Source organism: Catharus ustulatus, chromosome 2 (genome assembly GCF_009819885.2).
Source record: "Catharus ustulatus isolate bCatUst1 chromosome 2, bCatUst1.pri.v2, whole genome shotgun sequence".
In the NCBI taxonomy this organism is placed as follows: domain Eukaryota; kingdom Metazoa; phylum Chordata; class Aves; order Passeriformes; family Turdidae; genus Catharus; species Catharus ustulatus.
The window spans coordinates 48,357,048-48,381,900 of NC_046222.1; the positions used below are offsets into that span (position 1 = coordinate 48,357,048).

At 36.8% G+C, this 24,853-nt stretch overlaps 1 protein-coding gene across 1 annotated transcript in view; it reads right to left on the reverse strand.

The window, feature by feature from the left end:
* Nucleotides 1–24,853, reverse strand: part of MICU2 (mitochondrial calcium uptake 2) — a 147,944-nt gene that overhangs the window by 51,137 nt on the left and 71,954 nt on the right. The window contains exon 2 of the mRNA XM_033051706.2: nt 14,171–14,318. Coding sequence (XP_032907597.2) covers nt 14,171–14,318 — 148 coding nt within the window. The remainder of the gene's footprint in view (nt 1–14,170; nt 14,319–24,853) is intronic.

Consider the following 24,853-nt stretch of genomic DNA (forward strand, 5'->3'; position numbering starts at 1 on the left):
AAACTTCAGCATATTGTTGAAATTGCTTATTCCAAGTGGAACAGAAAGAAAAACTCTAATGATTTGAAGTAATTTAAAATTTTAAAATTAAAACAGGAATTTTAAGTGAAAAAATTTATTTATTAATGGTATCAGAATGAAAAATGCAATGGTTACTGTAATTCTCTTCAGATACAGGACATTCATCATGCTTGTGTCCAAGCAGTAAATAGCTGACACATCAGTGCATCTAGGCAATTTAAATTACTGCAGTGGGTAAGCAACCAGGAGCATTGACATTTCACATAAATTGCATGGATTCTCAAGAGTATTGTTAATATAAATAGCTACTTAGATCCAGTTTATGTAGTAGCTCACTCTTTTTTACTGGTTTTCCTGTTTCACCCTATCACATATCAAAATTATTTACACCATCATTAATGCTTTCTCTTTTGTTATGTTTTGGGGTTTTTTTTAAAGATTTACTTCCATTACAGCAACATGCAGTAAAAGGTCTTAGAACTACTGCCAAAAATATTCAAAGAGGTGACATCTGCTTGGAAAAGTATAATGAAATTTTACTAGAAACATCAGTTTGGGAAACTGTCATTCATCATATTATAATACTCCCTACTCAGACCTTTAGAAGAAAAAAACAGAAAAAGAGGTGGCTGATGTTTTTCTGTACTACTATTGCAAAATGGAAATCTCAACAGCAGGGTATCTGATTTCTATTGCTGCATCATTCTAATGATGGTGGTAATTATGCTGCATTCTCCTAGTGGCTTGTCCTTCCATCAAATGTCTAGAAACTGAGGCTCAATCCCCCACAGAGCAAATGCATCCTTTTGAGCATCTTATTGTTCTTATTTCCTTCCCAGTGGTAATGTTTTAAGGAATGTATCACCAACAGCACCTTTTTGGTGATTGTGAAAGATGGTCCCAGGAGTTTCTGAGAAGCTTGTGGGAAAACCCATGAAGTGGGATTCCCCCATGGTTAAGGGAAATTACCTCACTCACAGAATAGCTGAAGTTGGAAGGGAGCTCTGGAGGTTACTGCAGTAACTAGAATGTCCTTATCTTTTCATGATGACAACAGGAAAAAGCAAGGTCAGTCAGATCTGCTGCCCAAGACCATGTTCCATTTGGTTTAGCATGTGCTTGCAGACATTTGTTTCTAGAAGTGTTATGAATACAAGATATCTCCCTAATTTAATACAGTTATCTGACCAATCCTTCCAAAAAGAAAATATTCATTTATGTGCTTTTATAACATACACTAACACCAAATACATGCAATAGTTGGTAGGTTTCATAGGCAGTTTTTGGCTTTTGCCTCCTTGCTTGTACTAACGGCAACAACAATCTCATGCAGTTGAAGGCTGTAGCCTGGCTTCAGTTCTCACTGACAACCTACAATATAGCCTTTTTGCCTTATTTGTTGAGGCATGTGAGTACTAAGCGCTGGATTTACCAGAGAATTGGGGCATTTTACTGAAAGGAAACAATTCTATATTGGTAATTTCATTAATGTGAAATGTGTGTTTAAACTCAAGGCCTGGGACATTTTGTCTTACTGTCCAGAGCACAATAAACACCACAAATTCAAACACTTATTATGCTTCCAGAACAAAAGCCCCATTCATGAACATGCAATTTACAGTGCCTAGCTGTCCGAGGGCGTTGCTTTTGAGTTTAGAGAACAATTACTTTGTAAATTATAACCAATATAGATTCAGTTTAGGAATTAAAGGATTAAGTGAACACCCACTAGATGGTGTTCAATTACTGCACAGGGTAACCGGGCTAGTTACACCTCCTATTCACCTCTGCAGCAGACTTTTCTTGAAATACAAATACATTTGTATTAGAGGACAAAAAGGAGATGAAATAATTCTCTTAATTAAAAATTTGGAAAGGCTTTAGTAAATTATTTACCATCTGTGTTGAATGTCAGTAAGAGGAACTTCTAAAAGATATGACGAATATAAGTGAAAGAAAGCACACAAGGTTGTTTTGGGTCCACTTGCTACTAGTCTATAATTTTACTCCAAAAACCTTGCATTTTTACCATTGATGATAATATCCATCTGTTTTTCACCTTCCTAAATTCTGCTGACATTATCCACTGAAAGATATGAGTACATAAACACTCACCAAGGAAACACATCCATTTTGCAATTAGTTTTATTAAAAGGATGAACTGAATTATTGGATGCCTACTCTAGCAGAACCTAATGCATCTCTTTCTTTTTCAGCAGAAGCTTAATAATTGCAACTAATCCCCATTAATGTTAGTAAATCAGCTTAAGGAAGGACAGGGAAAAAAAAAAAAATAAAATAAAACTGCTATTGTAGCACTTCAGATGTTTTAGATTCCTGAGGATGACAAGGATGATAGTGATAAAGGAAGCTGCTATTTGGAGCTGAATAAAGACAATACTGTTATGGCAGAACTTCCAGAAGGAAACTTTTCCTTTAAAGGCTCTGAAGTGCAACCTTACATGAAAGTTTTAGGAAGGTCATTTTAGTGTAGATGACACCCCAGTGATGACATTACTTTTTCCAACTGGAAAGATAAGGACATTCTAATAACCATGTTTAGGAATTTTCATACAGAAGACACTGTCTACTGCTTTGAACATTTACTGATCCTGCACAGACCTACTTCACTATTTCCATAGTTCTCCAGGTTCAAGCACTACTGCAATCTCTACTTTTTCTTTCCTTCTTCCTTCTCTTGCTTAATTGGAGTTCCTTTCAGTGGCTAACTTGCTTTCCTTCAGTTGATGGTCCACATCATTCTCACCCTTATCTTTAAATTAGCCTGAAGTTTCTTTCCACTTCTAAGATTATCTCATTCTGTTACTAGCACACAGAGAAGCTCTAAGCAAAGCAGTAACAGCCCCTGCTGAGTCTGACTTGTTTATACATCATTAACATCTGCCACATAGCAATTAACAGATGTTTGGAAAGCTTTCCTACAGCAGGGGCTCCAAGGGTATGTAAATGATAACAGGATGCTCCTGTTTTTTAAGCTATGAAAGGTTTAACCTATTTTTGCCATTCAATCAAAAAAGCTGAAAAACTGGTGTTAATCATACCTTATTGCACTGATCAAAACAACCTTATCAATTTGTAACTTAAAAAAATTAATGCTGCTAATAGTACATTTAAAAATTATTGACATGATGTTCATCAGCCTTCTATAGCAGTAAAAACAGAAAGTCTTGTGCATCACCTCCTCTACTAAAGAATGAACTTTGCAGACTGAATAAGAAAAGATAAGCCACCACTTGACCCCTTGACTTCAAACTCCTCATGATAAAGAAAAAAGTCTGTCAGAAAAAAAAAGGCTAGACAAAGAAGATCACAAGTATCTTACAAAAAATAAGTTGTTTGTTTCTAGAATTGTCTTATTTCCTCAGAAAAAAAAATTTCTTCCCCTGAATTCAAATAATCTGATGAAGCAAACCTCTGAAACACATTTGGTTTTACCCTGGCTTTTATCTTACAGCCAGATTTTCTGAAGAATTCTGACCATATTAAGCACCAGAGGAAACATCGCAATAGGTCAAGACAGAAACAGAACACAAATACTTATTCAGTAAATATAATTAAGAAGGCAAATACAAATGCAGAAGCATACTTTGCATCAAAATTCCCACTAATGTCTTATTTAACTTACAGCAGCCTTATACTGGGCTTCTGTGTTCACCACTTTCAATCATTCTTGTGTTGTCTCCTTCCTGCCATTCTCAGCTTCTCTGATAAAAAAACTAGTTTCTCCTCCAAGAGCAATTGTGGACTGAAAAATGAACATTTTTTTCCTTTCCCTGAGCAAAAGTGTACCTTACCTGGGGGCATCAAGCCCTTGGTTGTACATGACCTCCTAAGAGGATGTTCTTTGCCAGATCTCTCTTTTTCTGTTCTAATCACAATACAATGATTATGTCAAAAATGTCCTCACCTCAGGATGCAGAAAATAATTTGCTCTACCCCAGTATCCTCAGCTTGGCAGACTTATGGAGGACAATATGAGGACACAAATGAGGACCAAAGCACCCTTGGTGCTGGAAGCTGTTCTGCACGTAGTGACTGTGGGTAGAGCACAGGCTACACACATTTCAGCATTTTGCTCAAGTAAGCATTGCTTTGAACCATTCTTCTCCTTAACTAAAGCTGCAATCTGACATTCAGAAGTTTCTTAATTTAAGAAGTTGCTGACCTCCATCCTTGTTCCATTCCTTAAGACGACAGTGTTTCCTAGCGGATTGTGCTGTGAGCCAGGGAACAACGCTGGCGTTACACACATAAATCGCACTCAGAAAAGTATGGAATAAAGACACCTACATGAAGCTGTGGAATGGATGGCCTCACCCAGACAGAGGAGATAAAAATAAACCCAGGTTTGCTAACATAACAAGACCAGTGCTGAGTGATAGCTTAATTATCTATAATGTAACACAGAGCTAAGGTTCAAAAGAAGAAAATCCACTATTTTAGGAAATGGGAAATGTTAGCATACAAGCAAGAGGGTTTATACAGACAGTGACGACTTACAGGGTGGATAACAGCACAGTTTTTAAGCAACAGAAATATTGTGTCACTGTTTTTCAATATAACCAGTGGTTAAAAATATTTTAAATTGAGTATGAAAAAATGTATGAGGTCTATATTTTAAGTTTGTTTTATTTCAAACTGCTGAAATAGGAGCTTACTTACAGAACATATATGATAAATGTTGAAACACTTAGCTATGAAACATTAAAGACAAGTACTAAACCATGAAGTATTCCCCTAAAAGAGGATACAAATCCATACAAATGCATTACAAGATATTACACAATAACTTAGGTGAGCAGTGGTAATAAATATGAGTGGTCTTACAATGGTTTGACTAAGCATATATCCTCTGTCCTTTTTACAGAAATACTGGACAGAAATACTGTCCTCTTGAAATGAGCATTTATTTTAGCTGCAGAGGAAAGAGATTGAAATGACAAATGAACCAAATTTTAAATGGGCTTTTTATAATTCTCACAGTTGATACAAATGAAAAGCAAACAATGGACGGCTTTCTTCTAGTGAAAGTGTAGAGTAATTTATGTTGCCTTTAAAATGACCATACTGGTTTAAAAGACCCTCTCACTTTTTCAGCAGTAGAGACTGCCTTTACCACCATACAGCTGGCAAAAAATATTTCTCCTTAGCCAATTCAAAGAAAGGCAGAGAAGCAGATGAAATTTTTGAGCATTAGATTTTACAGTTTCTCCCAAGAAACTGACAGCGAAACAGAAGGAAGCTCTCACATTCTATGTTGCCAGCAAATCCACAGAAAAGGAATAAACGCTATTGTCAGGGTGTGGGCGACACACAAACACATGCACACCCCTTCCCCAGGAGAAAGAAAAATGAAAAAAACCACCCAACATTTGGAGAGGAACAGAAAAGGAGAAAAGTCCTCTGTTTTCTGGAACTGGCAGTTTCTGTGGTGGGATACATGACTTTACTACGTGCTTGCCAATACCGATGCAGCAGCAAGATTTCACTGTCTCAGTAGTTCCAGAAGTATTAGAGGTATTGGCACAAAGCTCACACATTCAAGACTTGAAAAGAAGGCTGGTGCCTGGGAAAACGAGCCACATTGTTCTGAAGACTTCAAACATCAGTCCTGAAAGACAACTGGAATAAACTGAATAACATCAAAAGGTAGCTGTCTTGGCCAGGTCTTCTATTTAAATTCCATGCAAGGAGCCCATTAAAAGAATTTTATTAAGCCAAGTATGACTGCAGCTCTTGGTGAAAAAAGTCCCTGGACACTAGCATTTTATGTATACTGATCAGCTGAAAAAAACAGCTAGAAAAACCAAGAATGGCCAGGTAGGATGGATTTGGACCTACTAGCAATGTTGAACTACTTTTTGTCTGGTAACAACCAAGGCAGGATCTGTTAGAAAATATAGTATTTTTTTTTAGCTGTGTCTGTAAAATCCTTTCACTTTCAGGCTTTTCCAGGTCTGAGAGGAAAGATATTTAAAAAAAAATGTAGCCAGCAGAATGACCAGGAGCTTGCCAGCAATATGGATGATGGTGTGAGGACCTGAGCTCTCTGAGAGACTGGATAACACTGGATGACTGATTTGATTACTAAAAATTGTCTCGTCTACATTCTCCTCTGTAGTAATGAAGCTGGTAACCCAAGGGAGGGCACAGCCATATAAGCAGGTGGCTCTAACAAGAGGAACCTGTGTGTTTTACACATGGAAAAAAAAGTCTTTGAACTCAGTATTTGCTTTTGTTTCACAGCAGATGAGGAAGGCTACTGAGCACAATTGGTGCTATAACCCACTGCAGGTGCAAGGCTGGGGAGTGAAAAACAAAGCATAACCTGGCCAGTTTCTCCCTTAGGGAATCCGTGCCAGTGCAGGGAGCAATGGAACTTCTCAAAGGTGCCCCTGGAGACACCAGCTGTTTGGCAAGCAAGGACAGCTCCTCTCACCTACCAAAGCAGGCTGCACACCTTGCCTGCTGCTACTGCCTAGAAGAAAAGTGATTGATGCTCTGTGGTCCTACCCAAGGCATTTTTTAAAAACTCATAATGTAACATTTCTTACGACAACAAGCAGGGGAAAAATAGTAGTCTGTATCAAAGTTACTCAAAAAAAGATAAATCATATGACTAATACAATAAAAATTCAGCATTGGCCTAAGGAAAAGCACGGAACCATCAGCACCAAAAGAGTTACAAACAACTGAAAATATGAGGCTAAAATGTGTGCTAGATTTTGGCAGGAGCCTGACCTGCACTCCTGGCACCTGCTGTCATCCGCCAGTGGTCTGCAGATCCTCATCAGTTCTTAAATAACTGAATGCAAGCCAAGGAATTTTAAAATCAGATTGTACTTCTTGGGTATAAACCAATACCTGTCTGTGTTGAGGACATACGTTGCAAGAAATTAAAATATACTTAAGAGTGAAAAAAATTCTGATTTTCACGCTACATCTGTTAAGACTTAATTGTCAGTTAAGCAGGATGTTTCAGAACTGATTAAGTTCCACTGAATTATAAAAAAAAATACTAAAGTAATCTGTCAAAAATTATTCAGAACCTGTGGGAGAACAAATCCCAGAGATATTTTCTGTGGTATGTTGACAATATGTTATAAAAGTAGTTGAAACAGTGTGAGGTGTTTTAAAAAACAAAAAAAATTCTTAAAAGATAGGAAAAATATTCAGAGACCAAGAATGATTGTACGAGCTCTTGAAATGTGATCATATGTATAAAAAAAGTAACTTCTCTGTAAGGTATTTTAAATATCACATTAGCATGTCACAAAACTGGAATACTTGACTAAAGCAGAAACTGTTGCAAGATTTCTGAAATTCTAAGGCAGACGATGTTTATACAACAAGCAGACTCCTGTTATTAATAACCAGATCTTTCCATTACTTGCACTACAAGTATTCTGTACGCGCACAATGTATTTTCATTCGTTTCAGGGAATCTGTTTTCCATTCAGATGCCATTAAATAACCAATAACTTTCACACTTTAAATAACCAAATCCTTCAAGATGTGCACTGAGACCACTTGCCTCTTGCTCACAACTCTGCTGAAGCCTGATCACTTTTATTATCGATGCTATTTTTGTGCTGAGTTTTAAAAAATTGCTTTCATTCATCGAGGAGCTGTAATTTGTCTTCTCGTTGAACTGTTTTTCAGAAGACTAAATAGCTAGTAATGTATTTTCAAATTATCTTGTTCATGTTGCTACCTAATCAGTAAGCACTGCAGTCAAATGAGGTAAGAACTCTCAAACTGCATCACTCTTCAATGCAGTCATCAATGCCACAAAGGGAAAAATAGGAATCAAGCACAACAGACATGAACTCAGTATGACCTTACTACTGTCTCACACAGACATACCTGCAACCACACAAATGTAATTAATACAATGACAGTATAAATTTAAGGATCAAAAATACATTTTCCTATTTGACTGTACAAGGAACGTATCTCAGGTAACTGCAACATGGTTGAAGGCATGGAAATAGAACTGGAGGAAAAAAAGGACATATTTTCCCTGTGCAATGATATGCTCAAACATGCTCCTTTTTAAGTGTTTTTGCTCTGTGGTACCCTTTCCTCCTGCTCTCCCATCTGACCATGCACGTTTCCTCGCTGCTGCAGCTGCAGGGCTACAGTGCTGGAAGCCAGCACTCACCTAACACCTCTGCTCTCAGTGCTGCTCCCCTTCAGCTGCTTTTCAGACTCTCAACCAAACACACTTTTCTGAAAAATGGGGGCAAAGAAATAAGTTGGTGAAGAGGCCAGTGGTTAATACACCATAAAAGAAGCCTGGCCAGCAGAGCAGATTTGAATGCTGCAAGAGGAAACACTGCATTTCTCCTCAAGAATCCCATCTTTGATTCCATTGTGTAGTATCTTGTGATGCAACCATTATGAAAGTGCATTAGTGTTTATTTGGAGTTCACAACAAAACATATGTCCAGACATAAATACGTATTATCAAGATCATAGGAATTTCTGCCATATTTCTAAACAAATAACTATTTACTGTTAAATTAGTTTTTAGAGAAACACACAGCCTATATACGTTACTTATCAGAGTTAACATCTAATTGATGAGGACAAAAGAAAAGGAAAAAAAACCCCATCCCTTAATTAGCTAATTTAATTACCAACAATTGGTTGAAGCTCAACATTAGATCCAAAACAATATAGTATTTTATGCACAACACCAGTTTTTATGTTCTATTTGGACACTTTGGGGAAAGGGAAAGTGAAGTTACTTTGGAGACGTTGACAGGGTTGTGGTAGGATTTCCTAATGCTTTTTGGGTGACTAAGGACAGCTGAGGATGAAAAATCCACAGTATGGAAGACATTCTCAGCAATCAACGTTTATTTTGGTTTTTTTGGTTTTATGTTCAGTTCCTTAACAGGAACAGTATTTTTCGTTACTCACAACCCCACTTCAAGAAATGAGTAAACAATGACTAAGAACCTTTGGCTAGGGATGGCTGATTTTGTTTCATTTTCTAAAAATCAGAAGAGGTTAATCTAATGACCTTAAACATCATGTTATTTCTTTGGATTTATCTTCACTTTAGTTTCCATCTAGCTCTGGGCAAGGGGTCATCTTTGTTGTGCATACTCAGCTTGCAAAGTTCTCTTCTGTGTTTGGGGGATTTGAGCAACAATGACATATCTGTATTAAAAAAAAACCCAGTAAATGAAGATATATAGAGAAAAAAAATTGTTAACACATTAGAAATTTGAAAGGATTGAATTCAGTTCCTAGCTATATCAATGGCTCCCCATACAACACTTCAATCCCTACTTTCCATATGAAGTTTCTCCATTTAGACAAGCTTCAATCTTATTCTTTGACTCTGAATCCTAGATTTTAGATCTGACACTGATGCATGACTCACATCAGTCTGATTTGTTATTGCACATGAAATTCAGGTCAAAACGAAGCCACTAAAGCATAGGCACCTGAACTCCTGCCAAAGGCAAATACTCAAGACTCAAAAATAAAAAGACTGACTCAGGTCGTTCCCAAGTGCTCATCTACTGACTCTCCCTTTTGGCTCTCCTAACACCACTGACTGCAACAGCATTGACCTCAACTAAGGACAATGAGAACTCAAATTTTTAGCCACCAGAGCCTTGCACTCTGTCCTTTCCTCAGATTCTCTCACAGCCAGGACCACGCTGATGCTGTGATAGGAAACCACCCATCATATCAAGACTGTAAACACACCACAACTTTGTGCCAACTGTGTTCCCACAGAAAGCTTAACTGACTTGAACAACTTCTCCAAGGAAACTTAGAACTCACTAAACCTCACTGACAGATAGGACTCTACCATGGAAATACTGCCTCTGAAATACTGCCTCTAGTATCAGAACACAGGAAAATCTCTTTTACAGTAGCTGAATGAATGAAGATGCTGCAACACATAAAATCTGGATTAAGCAGATACAGAAGGATCATGATATTTATTTAGTAAGTGTCAATTGTTGTCAGACAAGGTAACCTGAAAGTTTGTCTTTCACCTGGAAGAGGAATAGAATAATCTTCTCCAGAAAAAAATGTACATAAGCACAGTTCAGATTCAACACATTGCAAAATCTTAATTACCTGAAGGAAGATTCTTGCAGTCCTTTTCAAAAATTAGTACAGATTTTCTTATTCATTCTGCAACAGCACATCAGAGATGGTATTTCCATGGAGCTCAAACACAGTATTAGTTGTCTAATCTGGAATATGAGCCTAAGTATGCATAACTGTTTAAGACATGAATTTTATATGAAGGGTCTCTTGAAAATGCTCCTGGCATTGCAATGAAAATTCAGTGTAAATCAGCAAAATTTTATCCCTTCTGTACTTGTGATCTTGAAAATGATAGAATTTCTGATGCAATGCAGTAAGTTCACATTATTTGTATTAGATATTACTAGACATTATGAAGTATTTTTACATCATGATAAGAACACTAACAGAGAACTTTTTCACTAAACTATCAGGTACGTGAACATCCCACAGACTACCCAGAAGAACTTGGCTGGTTTTGCAATGGTTTGCCACACATCCCCAAGGTAACATAGTTTTAACACAAGATTACATGACATGTAACCATGAATCCAAAATCCCCAATGGTACATTTAGTATGCACTGTACTAACTGGCAGAATAAAAATGCTGTCATATTATTTTTGCATTGGCATAAATGTTGTGCCACACTACCACATCTCATTTACTGTTTGCCACTGTTTATAATGAGGTGGCTGCTTCCTTTCATAAAATAACTAACAGCAATAGAACTAGGCACATATTTACAGAGTAACTTGGTGTGAAGCACTGCTTCTAAAAGCAAGCAAAGGTTTTTTGGATGGTGTCTTTATTCCTTTATAGACCTGTTTGCTTTGCCAATACGTAGAACAAAAAGTCTGTCAGGAAACTCTGCATTTGTTATCAGCTCATTCTCCTTATATGGAAGTACTGTAAATATTTTTCTTCATTATCACCCTGACAATAAATAACTTCGAAGGTGTGATTTAATTAACAGGAATGCCAATATTTCACAACTTTTGCCTATATTAAAGAAAATGAGTAACAGAGAAACCCATGCACCAGGAAACAAATGACAGAGGCAGTGAACTAAGGTCTACCAGGCAGGGTTCAAGACCACTTAGGCTGGATGACAGCTGATACATTTGCAGTACAGTTCATCTGCTTTCTTATCTGGTAAAGTGTTCCATAATAAATCGTAATTTATTGCATATTTTGCAATCTTGTCAAAGGGCACACCTAAGATTTTTGCTTCAGTAATAAATTCCACCAAACTGTGTACAGAAATTCACTTGACAATCTGTACATAGTTAAAATATTTTGGTATTTTTTAATGCTAGCACCAACAACTCATCTGGTTTACAAAACACCACATTCACTTTCTACTAAATTTGACTATGTTTAAAAACTAATTGGAGATTTCAAAGCAATTCTCCAATGACAACTACCCATGTGCAAAAATCCTTAAGGCTGGCTGGCCAAGGTCTTCTATTCTCAATTCATAACTGTTTCTCATCCTTCTTTTTGCTTGCCTTTTTCCCTTGTGGGAGTATTTATCTCTGAATAGAGTCAGATCAACCTCAGCACTATTTCACAACTACACAACTAAACTGTTCATGAGGTTGGTCAGAAGTTTCTGCATATTGTCTGTAAAAGGTACAGCAGAAACAAAACTTTACAACAGCCCTAAGTCTTCCATATTACTATAAACAGCATCCAACTGGAAAACTCCAGGCAAACATTTTATGAAGATGAATGGTTACTGCCAGGGTGCTTCAGATTTTGCAGAGAAGTTTGAGTTTTTTTACTTATTAGCACTTAATCAAAAATAGGTAGAGAATAACCAAATCATTGCAGCTTGAAGTTCAGCATTGTAAGACTCACCATTTGGATGCAGGATCACATGTTAAAATTGCATCTAAGTATGCAGTAAGTGAAGGGTATCACTTTCTAAGATAAGTGTCATATCATTTTCCTGTCTAAAGGCACTGTTCAGGGTGAAAGAGAATTATTTTATTATATAAGTGGAAAGCTTCCAAAATAATTGCTGCTTTACTATGAAGTTCACTATCTTGACAGACTCTGAATATACCAGGACAGACATTTGAGATAGTTCTGTTTATTTTCCTCATATGAAACTCTTCTAAACACAATGAATAAAACCACTTCCTTTAAAACACTTCAAGTGCCATATTTCTCTGCTATCAAATTCTGTGTCTGTTTGCAGTCACATAAAATTGTAAAATCCCAAGCAAGAGAAATCAAGAGAATTGCTTACCACTATGTTTAAGCTACTGGTCAAAGAATCCATACCAATGATGGTTTAAAAAAAAATTTAGGAACATTAGATTAAAGTGTCAACATTTTTCTATCAAGCATCTATGATGTTATTGCTGCAAGCCTGACCTCAATTTGAAATGCTAAATATGCATTAGAGCAAAGGTTTTTTTTCCTTGTCATTATTTATTCTTTTCTGTTTAATGCTATTTCCTACTCAGTTTAGCAAAGCAACTGAAATTAACTTGGCTGCATTACACATCACCACATACCACTTCATTAAAAATCTGCATGTGTACTATTACACTTGGAGTAACCAATTAATATGTATGAACGGCTAGGACTGAAAAACATTTATCTTTCTAATCTTGTCTTCAGACATAACTGTCTGAAAACCATACCTTCAAAAACTAAAAGTTTCTGTATTCTCTGTCTTTCAGGCAGGAAAACTCAAAATAAGTTCCCTTTTAGGTTTTTAACTTAATGACTCAGGTTTTGAGGGGGAATGAAGTCTACCACCCACACATTAAAAACATACATTAAAAATACTTAAAAATTCTCCATGACTCTCAAGGTCATAAAGTCCTTCTAAGGATTTATAGTCAGCTTTGTGCAATATTAGAAGCTGTGTGTCAGCAGTGAATTCATGTATCCTTATCAGCTGTAGATTTTTGGCAGACACTAGAAAACTTCTTTTTTTACAGATACTTGCATCCTATTCTTTGACCACTTGCAGCTCTTTTAAACTGCTTTCTGTCCTAGGTTTTCAACAGGCTTGAATCAAAGTGTATTCTGGTCTCCTTCTTCCTCCCTCTCAAACCCTTTCACAGGACCTTGAATTCCCTTCTGGATTTCCAGCTCACTATAACATTTGCTGGTAGGTAGACAGAGTATCCCAGACTTTGAACGGTTTTTTCTGGACAACATGCTCTCCTGGTCAACGTGTACAGATTGCAGCAAACAACTACTAAAGCTGGGATTTCTCCCTCTTTCCCTCAGCAGATGAACTTACAGAGTATTTGTCCTCTAAGTGTTAATTCTATCTGGAAAATGGAAAAACTTAACCTTTCAAAAGCAAAAAAGAAATCTTGGGTAAAATCCAATTTTTTTGAGGAAAAAAGCAGATATCATTAAAAAAATTACTGTATCATGGAAATAAGAGAAGATACAAAGGAAGCTTAAGGAATGGGGTAGAATTAATGAAGCCAGAAAACCTGCAGTAAAGGACGATGACTTATGCACTTTTTATTTCTGTGCTGCTCCTATCTTCTCCTCAGAAAGCACACTTTTAAAAGTACATCTTGAAAAGACACCTGTGATTTTGATTTGTTCTTAACTAGGTTACGTAAAAATCAAAGAAGTTTTAAAACCAAAAATGCAGAACTGAACTGTGGGCTCTATTCTTCTCATTTAACTCACTCCCATGACTGACTCCTCTGAGAAAAAAGGTAACAGAATTATTCACTGGTGAAGTGGATAGAACAGGACCAGGAATGGTATGAACACTATTACAATACACTCATTCTATTTTCTGTGGCATGTAAGCAGTTGAGGAACTACATACTGATCAGATATGCAAATTATGCAGAGATGTCATCAGCAAGTCACCAGATTTCTAAATCATCAGCCTCACTTCACTTCTGTAAAGGGTAGCAGTGTCTGTGAGAATCCATATGGACAACATTTTAAAACTGCCTTCTGCTGATTTATGTAACATAAAGGATATTATCCCAGTGATCCCAAATGACGTCTATAAGGGGACCAGCAAATTTCTTTTCCTTCACAAATACAATGACGAGAAAACAACTTACGTTCAACTTGATCAAACATTACTGAGAACAAGAAATCTCTTGGTGTCATGTAATATTCTCCTTCATATTCCAATGATGCAAAATGCATGAAGCGGTGCTTTCGAAGGGACAGTCTTTCATCCACATCTGCATGAATGATATCTTCCTTCTAAAAAAGAAAAAAAAGACTACTGCATTTGTAGACCAAAGATGGAATTAGAAAAAGTCCTATATCCTATCTCAATCAACCTCAGTATTTTGTGGGTAGCCACAACAAAAAGCTACCAGCAATTAAAGCTTTTTTGGCACAGCCTTAAAGAATGATGTGCTTATACGATAGTCAAAGTATTTTCTGGCTTCACTTAGAGCATGCTTTAACAACACAGGTGAGCCAAATTAATGGTTGGATGTCACCAAAGGTTGCTTCAGCTTCCCACTCCCCTGCTCTTCGTTAAGTGGTCCTGCACCTCCTTGTTTGCCAGCTCAGCTACTTGTTGGGCTCTTGCTGAGTCAAATTCAGAAATTCAAACCTAAACCCACCAAGGTTAGTGGCTGGCTCAGCAAAGGCTGAAATGTGCTGCATATCCATGCAAATGACCCATTCCTGAAGTTAATTATTGAAATGTGGAGCAACTCCTAAGATGGGAGAATAATGATATTCTAGTTTAAGTATGGGCCTGTGTTTCAGAGAAGCCAGAAAAATGGGAAAAGCAATGAAAACACCAATAAAAGAGTCAGAGATCATACCACCAAACCCAAAGATTCAACTAGTAAGTAAAGAAAAAAATCTCCAACTTCACCCTCTCCTCATAAATATTGAGAGACTTGGGATCAAAATCATACAAGTTGACAATACTCTGATGAGTAGCATCAGGACTCACTGGCAGCAAAACAGGACACAGACCCAGTGAAGCAGAGATATTTACACTTTAGTATTTCAGAGATGGTAAGTGACAACAGGTAAATGTGAAAATCTAAAATTCAGAACACACAGTGTGTATTTGAACATTAATCATGGAACTATTATCATCATATATTATATTATACACTATTATATGACTAAATAGAAAGCTACAACTTGCTATTTAATCCCATGCCTTGCACCCTTCTGTTAGCATTAAGGACTTGTTAAAATATTTCATTGAATGATAGGTTACAAGCACCTGTTATAGTCAATTTTAGCTTTCCCTTGTAGCATGTTTGTTTGCCTCAGACCTCAGGTTTCAATGAAGGCTGTGAGGGAACCAACAATAAGAAAAAAACCCCAAAATACTCACAATTTAGATTTAAAACAGTCATATTCTGATAAGCAAGGAAAATATGGGCCACCTCTAAGTATCTGAAGCCAAGACTTGCTTTGGTTTAGACAGAACTTCTTTAAGCTTCTTGCTGTATAGGGCTCTATCATAGCCTATAACACAAGTGCACTGCTGCTGTTCAGACCTGTGTGTTCTGAAAAATACTGCCTAAAAAACATCCAATGTAGCAACAAATATAGCTTTATTCTTTTTAAAACTTTACGGGACAAGTGACTCCATAATTGCTTAGTTAACAAGACTCAACAAACGCTGTAAATCTCAAATGAATATTTCATGGTTGCTGCATTCTTATTAAAATCCCATCCTCCTCACGGTAACATAAGCAATTTTTCCCCAATGGCAAATTAAAAAAAAAAGTTGAAAATGGTTTCACAGTTGTCCTTTAATGAAAATTATGTAATGAAAAGCAATCTTTCTGCATAAATACAAAAAAGTTTAGAAGAGAAGCAAAAAGTGAATTTTACAATATGTTCAAACCAAATGGATTTTCAAGTTTCTTAAGTCTTGCAGTATTTTATCTGAATTCTGTCCAAAGCTAGATTTGTTACTGATAGCAGAATACTGAATTTCATCAATCCACAATTTTAACTGAAATACATAGGTACCAGTTTTGGTCATCACCACGTAAGAAAGGTATTAACCTGTTAAGAGAGTGTCCAAAGGAGGGCAACAAATATGGAGAAGGGCCTTGAGGAAAAGTCATATGTGGAGTGGTTGAGGTCACTTAGTGTGTTCAGCCTGGAGATGAGGATACTGAGGGGAGACCCCACTGCAGTCTGAACTTCCTGAGGGGAAGAGGAGGGGCAGATGATGCCTTAAGTGCCTAAAACACAAGCTAGACATTTTCATATTTTCCAGATTCTGTACTGCATTAGTATATAACTCTAAACTTCACATAAAGTATCAGCATGTTCTCTTCACGGTTTAGTTAGACAAAACAAGGCATCACAGACACTGATCTCTGCTCTGTGCTGACAGTGACAGGACCTGAGGGAATGGCCTGAAGCTGTGTCAGGGGAGGTTCAGGTTGGATATGAGGAAAACAGAGGGTGGCTGGGAACTCAACCTGTCACTACTAAAGAAATTCGTCATCTGCAAAGAACAACCTCCAGGATATGATCATGAGCTCAGCTAGAGCAGCTACCATCCCATTAAAAAGCTGTATCCCGCCCTCTCATGCACTATTATTTTCTTCACCAACACGTATCTCTCCAAGTCTTCATCCAGCAGGGATGCCAGACCCACCAAAGACAGCTGGTAAGGGATGGAAATACATGGGAAGAAGTAGAAAGCTCATGTTTTTTGAATAAAAAAACTTATAAGCATAACACCAATTTTGTACTTAGAATAGAGAAATGTTTGAATAACTATTCTAATCATTATTCCAAGTGCCTAACCAAAGATTAAATAAAAATTATGTTTTGAATAAAAGGCTGATTCAATCACTTAAAAATTAAGATTAATCTTCTTTTGAAGTACCAATCTAAAGAGTGCAGAGGAGAGCAAGCTCTGTCTTCACAATTCAGTATCCTTCCCACTTCAATTAAATCCTGACTAATTTCCAAGCAGTTTTTCCTGAGTCATCCAATGAGTCCTTCAGATAAAAAAGATTTGACATTCCTGACATTTTTAAAAACACCGTGAAATCTCATTTTGCTCATAAAAATGCATGTATCAGGCAAAAAGCAGAGTTTTCCTCTTTAATTCTATTGCACAAAATGAGTTTCAAGTAAAGACAGGTATACTGTAAGAAATAATTATGTATTTAAGGCTGAACCTCAGATGTTAAGACATCTGTAATCTAACACCTCAGCAGTTTCCAACAGTGCAAACTCAAGACAAGCTGGATACAAAAATTCAAATTTCAGAGGCACAATGGGTGAGAAGAATCTGTTACTATCACCACAAGACTCTTGTAAGCATAGATTAAAATAACTCTGGGATTGACTTGGGCTTATTTCTGCCTCTAACAGTGCCATGTAGGAGAAATCAAATCACAAAGAGCTATGTGGCATTAATGGTAAGGCTTGGGCTGAAATTCCACTCTCAGCTTGTTCTTCTGTGTGTGGTTCCAGCCGGGGCTTCAAACACTCGCTGTTCCCATGTGCTCCACAACACCCCCACCATCAGGAGAATTTAGAATGAAATTTCAGCTTTAACTTGGAATTTAGTTGCCTTTGTGGCTTTATGTCAAGCCTTCAGTGCCAATTCCAGAATGTGCATGGTAAAGCTATGATAGCTGATGGTAAATCAGAATTGAATGACATGAAAGGGGCTCCAGGAGGATGCTGTGCAGCATGGCAATGGAGCAGGAGCTAACCAGCCACTGGCATCTACTAGCATTACCAAAGACTGTGGTTTCCTTCCTGGCTTCCTGCAATAACATTACTTCATACAATTAATTTTCACGTTGATATAATTAACTTGTTTATTACTCAGTCTCCTAATTTCAAGATCTTATTATAGAATTCATGGTGTTTGATCCTTGGTTTTGTTTTTTTTTTTTTTGGTTTCTACTTTTTTGGCATGAAAAATTTTTTGGCAAGCTTACATCAAAGAAACCCCTTATGTTTACTGTAGCTATCATTTTAGTTTTTAATGAAATAAAAGTGAAGAGTTGCATAAATAAAACTTTGATAACCCTTACCTGTGTTTTCAGTAAGACTGCTGATCAGTGTCATGTGTTTTTTGGTATCACTAATTCTGCATCCATTAAAAATCTAAGTCATTCTTAAGTACAAATTCAAATATATGCTGCTGATTATTAGAGGGAAATTATTTTAAAATATCATATGCACTTATTTCTCCATTCAATTTAAAATTATGTCTTCCCCTTTCATTCATTGTACTTTTTGTCCCTTTGCACAGAATATGGTGTTTTAATATGCCTGTACCTTTCAACTTTTCTATCTTAATATTTTCTGCTTATAAAATAGAATACACTTTCCAGTTAATTTTTTCCAATATAATTTTCGTTCTTTACTCCTTTCCATATAATCTACTTATTTTGTCTCTTTGTATCCTTTCATCGTCTTTCTTTTTTCTATTCTATTTTCTATTTCTATCTACATACCTTTCTTCCTTTTTCCCTGGGAAAAAATAAAATTAAGATATTTTAAACCCTTTTCCCCCCCTCATCTGAAAAGAGGATCAACCTTTTTTTTTCTTCTTCTGATGTGAAAGAATTAACTTGTAACACTCATTTCACCTGCTACAAGAATAACTAAACCAATGTGTGGGATGTAATTAAAACCCAGTTGGTGCCAGCCGGATCTCTGGGAGCCTCAGGTTTGGATCCATTAATTCACACTACATCTACAGAAGGATTTAGCAATTCTGTATCAAATTTCTGTAGGACTGATGGAAACGTTGCAGTTAACTAGTGTCACTACTGTACCTCAATTGCAACCCAATCCGTTTTGAAATGATCCAAATAACAGAAAATGTAACTCGTCCTCCAACTCTGCTGCACATGTTAACATACCCAGCACACATGCTGAATGCACAGGGGAATAATGCTAGAGCTGCATATTTCAAAGTTTCATATGATGCAGTAACTGATAGATGAAAAAGAGTTTTGACAAGAAATCCATTTGACAGAAATATGTGACTTACAGAAAGCTCAAGATCATAATATTTAAGAAAGCTTGTGTAAGTATGTGCAAAAGCAGTTTGTACTTTCACAATAAAGAATGTGAGCGCTGTCTTTGATCAAATGCACCACTTACCAAAACCAACACCAAGTTAAAGAAGTAAGATCAGAACCAAAATGTTCTGATGATGTGAATTGATCTGTATTGCTTTTTTCAACATTATGTTTTCTGAGCTTGCAAATCAAACTGCTAGCTGGCGGGGGGGGGAACCAACAAACAAATCTCTCTCATATAGAGATCATATTTCCCTGGAAATCAATTCTAAGTTTTTGAGTGACTGAAACTAACAAACAACTACACTGCTAAAATCTCTAACAGTCTTGAAATCCCTACATATGAAGAGGACAAGAGATTAAAAATACCTTCTCAGGAGCTACTTCTGAGACAGAGAACAGACTGCTAAAATAAGGACAAGAGAAGAATGAGAATGCAAAAGTCTCATGTCTGGCTGCTCTTAATGGCTGAATATAAACACTTGAAAATTAGATGAAGCCCTTTCTATGCACTAACAGGTGCCACTCCCCTCCTTTCTTTCAAATAGCTGCTCAGTCATTTCTGCTGTGCTGGTACTAATTAGTGATGGTTATGTTTGAAGCAGCAGCTGAGTTTATTTCCATCTAAACCCCTGCCATTTTTGGTTTTAATTTTTCTCTCCCTCCCTTTCTATTTCACTGAATAAATTCAGAATAAATTGTGCACACAGAGCAGATCTACTGTTATAAGCACCCATATGAAACAGAGAATTAATTCAAACATGAGGATAATACAGAAAACAGTCCCAGTTAATACGGGTTTTTAATTTCAGCTTTTAGTTCTAGATTTTCTGTCTTACCAGTGTTCATTTTTAAACATAAGTTTAAAACAAAGTAGGAAATGAACACATTTCCCCTAACAGAATATAAGAAAGGCAGATAAGGTACCCAAGCTCTAACAAGCCAGGGAACCAGTTAATTAATTCAACAAACCATACATTTTCACCTCTACTTGCAAGTTATCACACCAGCCTACTTACACATTCCCCTACTGAGGCTGACACACCACTCAAACACACTGGTGCAGAAGCACTAAATACATACAGAGTGGCAGAGCGACCACACTGATGCCTCAAATACAACACACCCAGGAAACATGTCCATACAACTTTCTGGGAGAGCTCATTACATTGTATTTGATAGTCAGTAGACTTGGGTGAAAAATATGTTATATCTCCTTCTCACTGATCTTTCTCAGTCAATCACTTCACATTAAAGTGCAGTTAAAATGTTACATTTATCTTAAAAAGTGAAAGGAGCTAGATATTTTTGCAAGATACTATGTGCGAATGTGTAACAATATAATGCTTAACTAGGTGCCTTTAAAATCATAGAATCATAGAACAGATTGAGTGGGAAGGAATCTTATAATCACCTAGTTCCAATCCCCTGCCATGGGCAGGACACCTCCCACTAGACCAGGTTGCTCCAAGCCTCATCCAGCCCAGCCATGAACACTTCCAGTGAAGGAGCAACCACATCTTCTCTGGACAACCTGCACCGATACTAAAGGATTTCCTCCTAATATCTAACCTAAGCCTGCCCTCTTTCATCTTAGAACCATCACCCCTTGTCACATGCCCTTGTAAAAAGCCCCTCTCCTAGCTGCTTCATAGGAGAGGTGCTCCAGCACTCCAGTGCTTCAATCGTCTTTGTACCCCTCCACTGGAGTCACTCCAGCAGATCCATGTCCTTCAGTTCCAGAGCTGAATGCAACTCTCTACTTGGGGTCTCATGAGAGAGTAGAGGGGTAGAAATTTTTGACCTGTTGATCAAGCTTGTTTTGAAATGCCGTAATATCTTTATCTCCTCTTTCTCAATTCAAATGATGTACGGAGTGTCTTGCCACACACCTTCTCAGCAAGAGCTGGAAAAGCCTCTAAGCCATCTGATTTTGCTTACCCTGAGCTTGCAGATCTTTAGGATTTTCAAGCTGATAGGACTTTACCTCTTAAGTGTACTTTTGCTGCAGAAGGAAACCATATGCCCCTTCAAATAACTGCTCACTTTCATTGGGTAACTCAGATAGAAGTTTTACTTCATCTATTCTGAACTGTATCAAGAGATAATCCATACATTACATGAGATTCAGTTTTGACTGCACACCCTTGAAAATGGGATTATATATGCCTGTGTTTGGGAAGTACAACTTCAAGCTGTGGGAAGTTTTGTGGTCCAACTCATGCCAGCTGCATGGTGCCATATAATTACCTAATGATTTATAGCTTTAAAAGGTTTTTATTGTCATAGTGCTTGGTCCTGCAACAACTGCACAGACAGAAAAAAAAAGTTAACTGCTTTAATAATAGATGGTTGAATGCTAGACTACTTTCTTTCTGAAAAAGACAAATTCTGGACTCAGTGCTCTTATAGAAGAATTTATAGGAGTAAATATTTAGTGCTGGACATAGTGACCTAAGCAGAAGAACCTAAGGGAAGGCATGTTTAAAACCCAGACTGGAAGAAGAGGACAAAAAGCGAAGGCAACTTTCCAATAGGTAAACTAAGCAGTACAGACTCCAGTTTAAAGAGATGAAACTCTGAGGATAAAAGGGTCCTAGATTTGATGCAGCAGAGAGTCAAGTTACATAATAAAAAGCAAAGTTTTTTTTTTTTTTTTGTTTGTTTGTTTGTAATGAAACAAATGTATTGCACTAGCATGTAATGGTGGTGCATATTTAAATATGTCCATGTTCATGTATGGATAAAAGGGACTAGGATGGCTACTACTAGAATGGAAGATGGCTACTCTAATCTGTGTAAAGGCTGAGAAGAAGTGGTAAATACAACGGAATAGGAACTAAGACAGTAGGAAGTTTAGTGATAACTGGAGGGAGATAAAAAGAACCAAAACATACCAGAACTGGTCTCACAAGCTCTTTAAAACAACTTCAAAGTGCCTGTGTCAATGGTTACACACACTTTCAAGAGTACTGTATACCCTAGGTTTGCAAAAATGTGCCAAAAGTATTCCCTCAAAATCATTGCACCGGCATGATATTTTACACACAATGGATGTGCTTCAAGGGAAACACTGGGAAAGAAACTGCCTCTCTGTCATCAGAGAACATGTCACTTGTGTGTTTTCGAACACATTTCAGAATATACATCTTGTTTAAGCACTACTCTTAACATGTTTGCACATCCAAAATGTTTTAAACAGTGGCTGATGACACGGTGCCTCCAACAAGAGTACATGTAGAAGAGCCTTGGATTGCTGTATCACTCCCTGAAACAGGCTGTGTGCCAAATACAATTACACAAATCCTGTAAAATTTTTAACCTAGGTACTTTGCACTTGCTCTGCCAGGGAATTTTCATCATGACACTGAGACAGCATTACAAGAAATACACCAGTGCTGCAGTTGCCAGCCAGGCTACCACAGCATTGATCAAAATCAACCATGCAGCAGCAGAACCTGTGGATTTAAAACCATTTCTCTACCAAAGAGAAGCTCCCTCCTAAGTGGAAATACTCTGTGACTTCATCTTCCTGGACTAAGAACTATGTTTCTGTACAGAAGAGTAAACAGAACTCAAACCAAACTGAAAATGTACATAAAGCCTAAAAATGCTTATATGACACTATCAAAGAAATTTTAAAAAATTAAAATATTAAATATCCAACTATCATATATGCTAGCTGTCATCAGTTTCTGTAAATGAGTGCTTCTATACAGTCAACCTGCAAAGACTTTAAATGAAACTTGTAGCTGTTATGAATTTATCCAAATTTCAGTGTTTCCCTTTTGGAAGGCTCTGACAGAAAGAAAACTCAGTTTAAGAATGTGATGATACTCATAAGAAAGTTCTGCTGGCTCAGCTGAGACAAGAGTCCTTAATTTATTCTTCATGAAAAGCATGATCTATAGGGCTGTGCTTCAAGGCTCTTGTTTTAATTCACACATGTATTTAAGAGTGTTACAAGTCACTGTACATTATACAAGTGCACATACTCTTAGGATGGCTTTCTACAGCAAAGCCACATAAAATTCAGTAAATACTTGTAAAGGAATTACGAGGTTTACCGTTTGTGATTTGCTGGGGTTTTTTTAAAAATAAAAAACAAGCAAAACCCACTCAAATCCCCAATAAAATCAAAACACAACAAAATAGAAGAGGCCATTGTAACCACACAAGCATTTGTTATAAATATTCTGAAATTTAGAAAAGAAATCACTGTCTAAAATAAAGAAGATTCCAAAGAGTAGGCAATACTCAAAACATATGATTCCCAGAATAAAAAATATCTAAGAATCCTAGATTTGGAAGATTGCTGGAAAGACAAGAAACCTGTGTTCAGAAAGTGTCAGATAATGTGATAATGTCAACATTACAGAGCTAATCACACTACTCTTTCCCCCAAAAGCTTGAAAACTTCCAAGAAATGTGTGAGGGAGAAGTGAAGTTTTCTAAGCCTTTCTCCTTTTATAAAAAGACACGCACAAATTGAAAAGGAAAAAAAAAAGAGCAGATCTATACACTCCAGGTTATTTCGCATAAACAACCAAATTGAAAACAAAAGGAATCCCTAACTGAAAGTCACAATATACTTTTTACTCTACAAGAATTCTATCAGATTTTAACTCCCATTATTAGCTATGTTATACCAAGGTATTTTCTCAGTTCTCAGAGAGCCTGGTACTTAAAAAGGTGCCATAAGTGAAGGGACGCTAACTGATTACGTTGCCATAGAAAAGACTACCCACAACAACCAACCTTCCTAAAGCATTCAACAGCAGCTGGGAAGTGTGAAATTCTTCACTTTATTTCAGGGAACTAACACTATTAGATAAAACTTCCAGAGTAGCAAATTAATCAGAGAATAACAACTTCTAAAGAAAAGAAAGGAAAAAAAAAAGCTTTTCTTTCTGTCTTTTTCCCCCTTTCCTCTCCTTTATTTATTAAACATTTAGTCACACAAATGAAAAATGGCTAACAAGTTAGGCTCTTTAGAAGAGTGGTCAGGGCTAAGCTCAGAGGATTTAGCAGGTCCCAGGAGATACCAAAACAAATATCCATATGTTCTGTAAGATTAATACAACAATAACAACAAAGTCATTGCATCCACAAGAAATGTTTATACTGTAATTAAGTTGTAAAATTATATTTATTTCTCCATAAAGCTGCTGACTTCCCTTCTAAACAAATGATTTGTTTTCTGTAGGAGTCACTGATCTTGTGACAATGTCACGTGTAAAACCTGAATGTCTTAAAACTCACTATATTTGCCAATGGCCAGGCATATTTTTCCTAGACTTGTTTATTTTTTTAAACTTTCTACCTATGCAGAATTTTTCTTCTACAGCATTTCCATTTGACACAGAAATGACATATGGAAAGACTGGATGAAAAGAGACAGCTAAAACAGTTCTGCTGTGCCACTTGTCCAGAAAAACAGAAGCCACAGTGAAAGTTTTATCTAAATTCTGGTATTCATATTTACCAATGAAATATTTTCATCAGCATTAATTTGTAAAAAGTTCACAACAAATTCAAAATATTCAAAAATAATTCAGAAATTTAGAATACCTCCCATTCAAAAGAACATATTTACTTTGAACTAAGCACACATAATTTAAGCAAAAGATTTGTGTAATAGCTGACATTTTCAATAGGTTGCAAAATGCATCGCACACAAAACCGGCAAGGACAATCTCAAAAGTTCCAGCACACTGATGTGTAGATTAGAATGTTCGA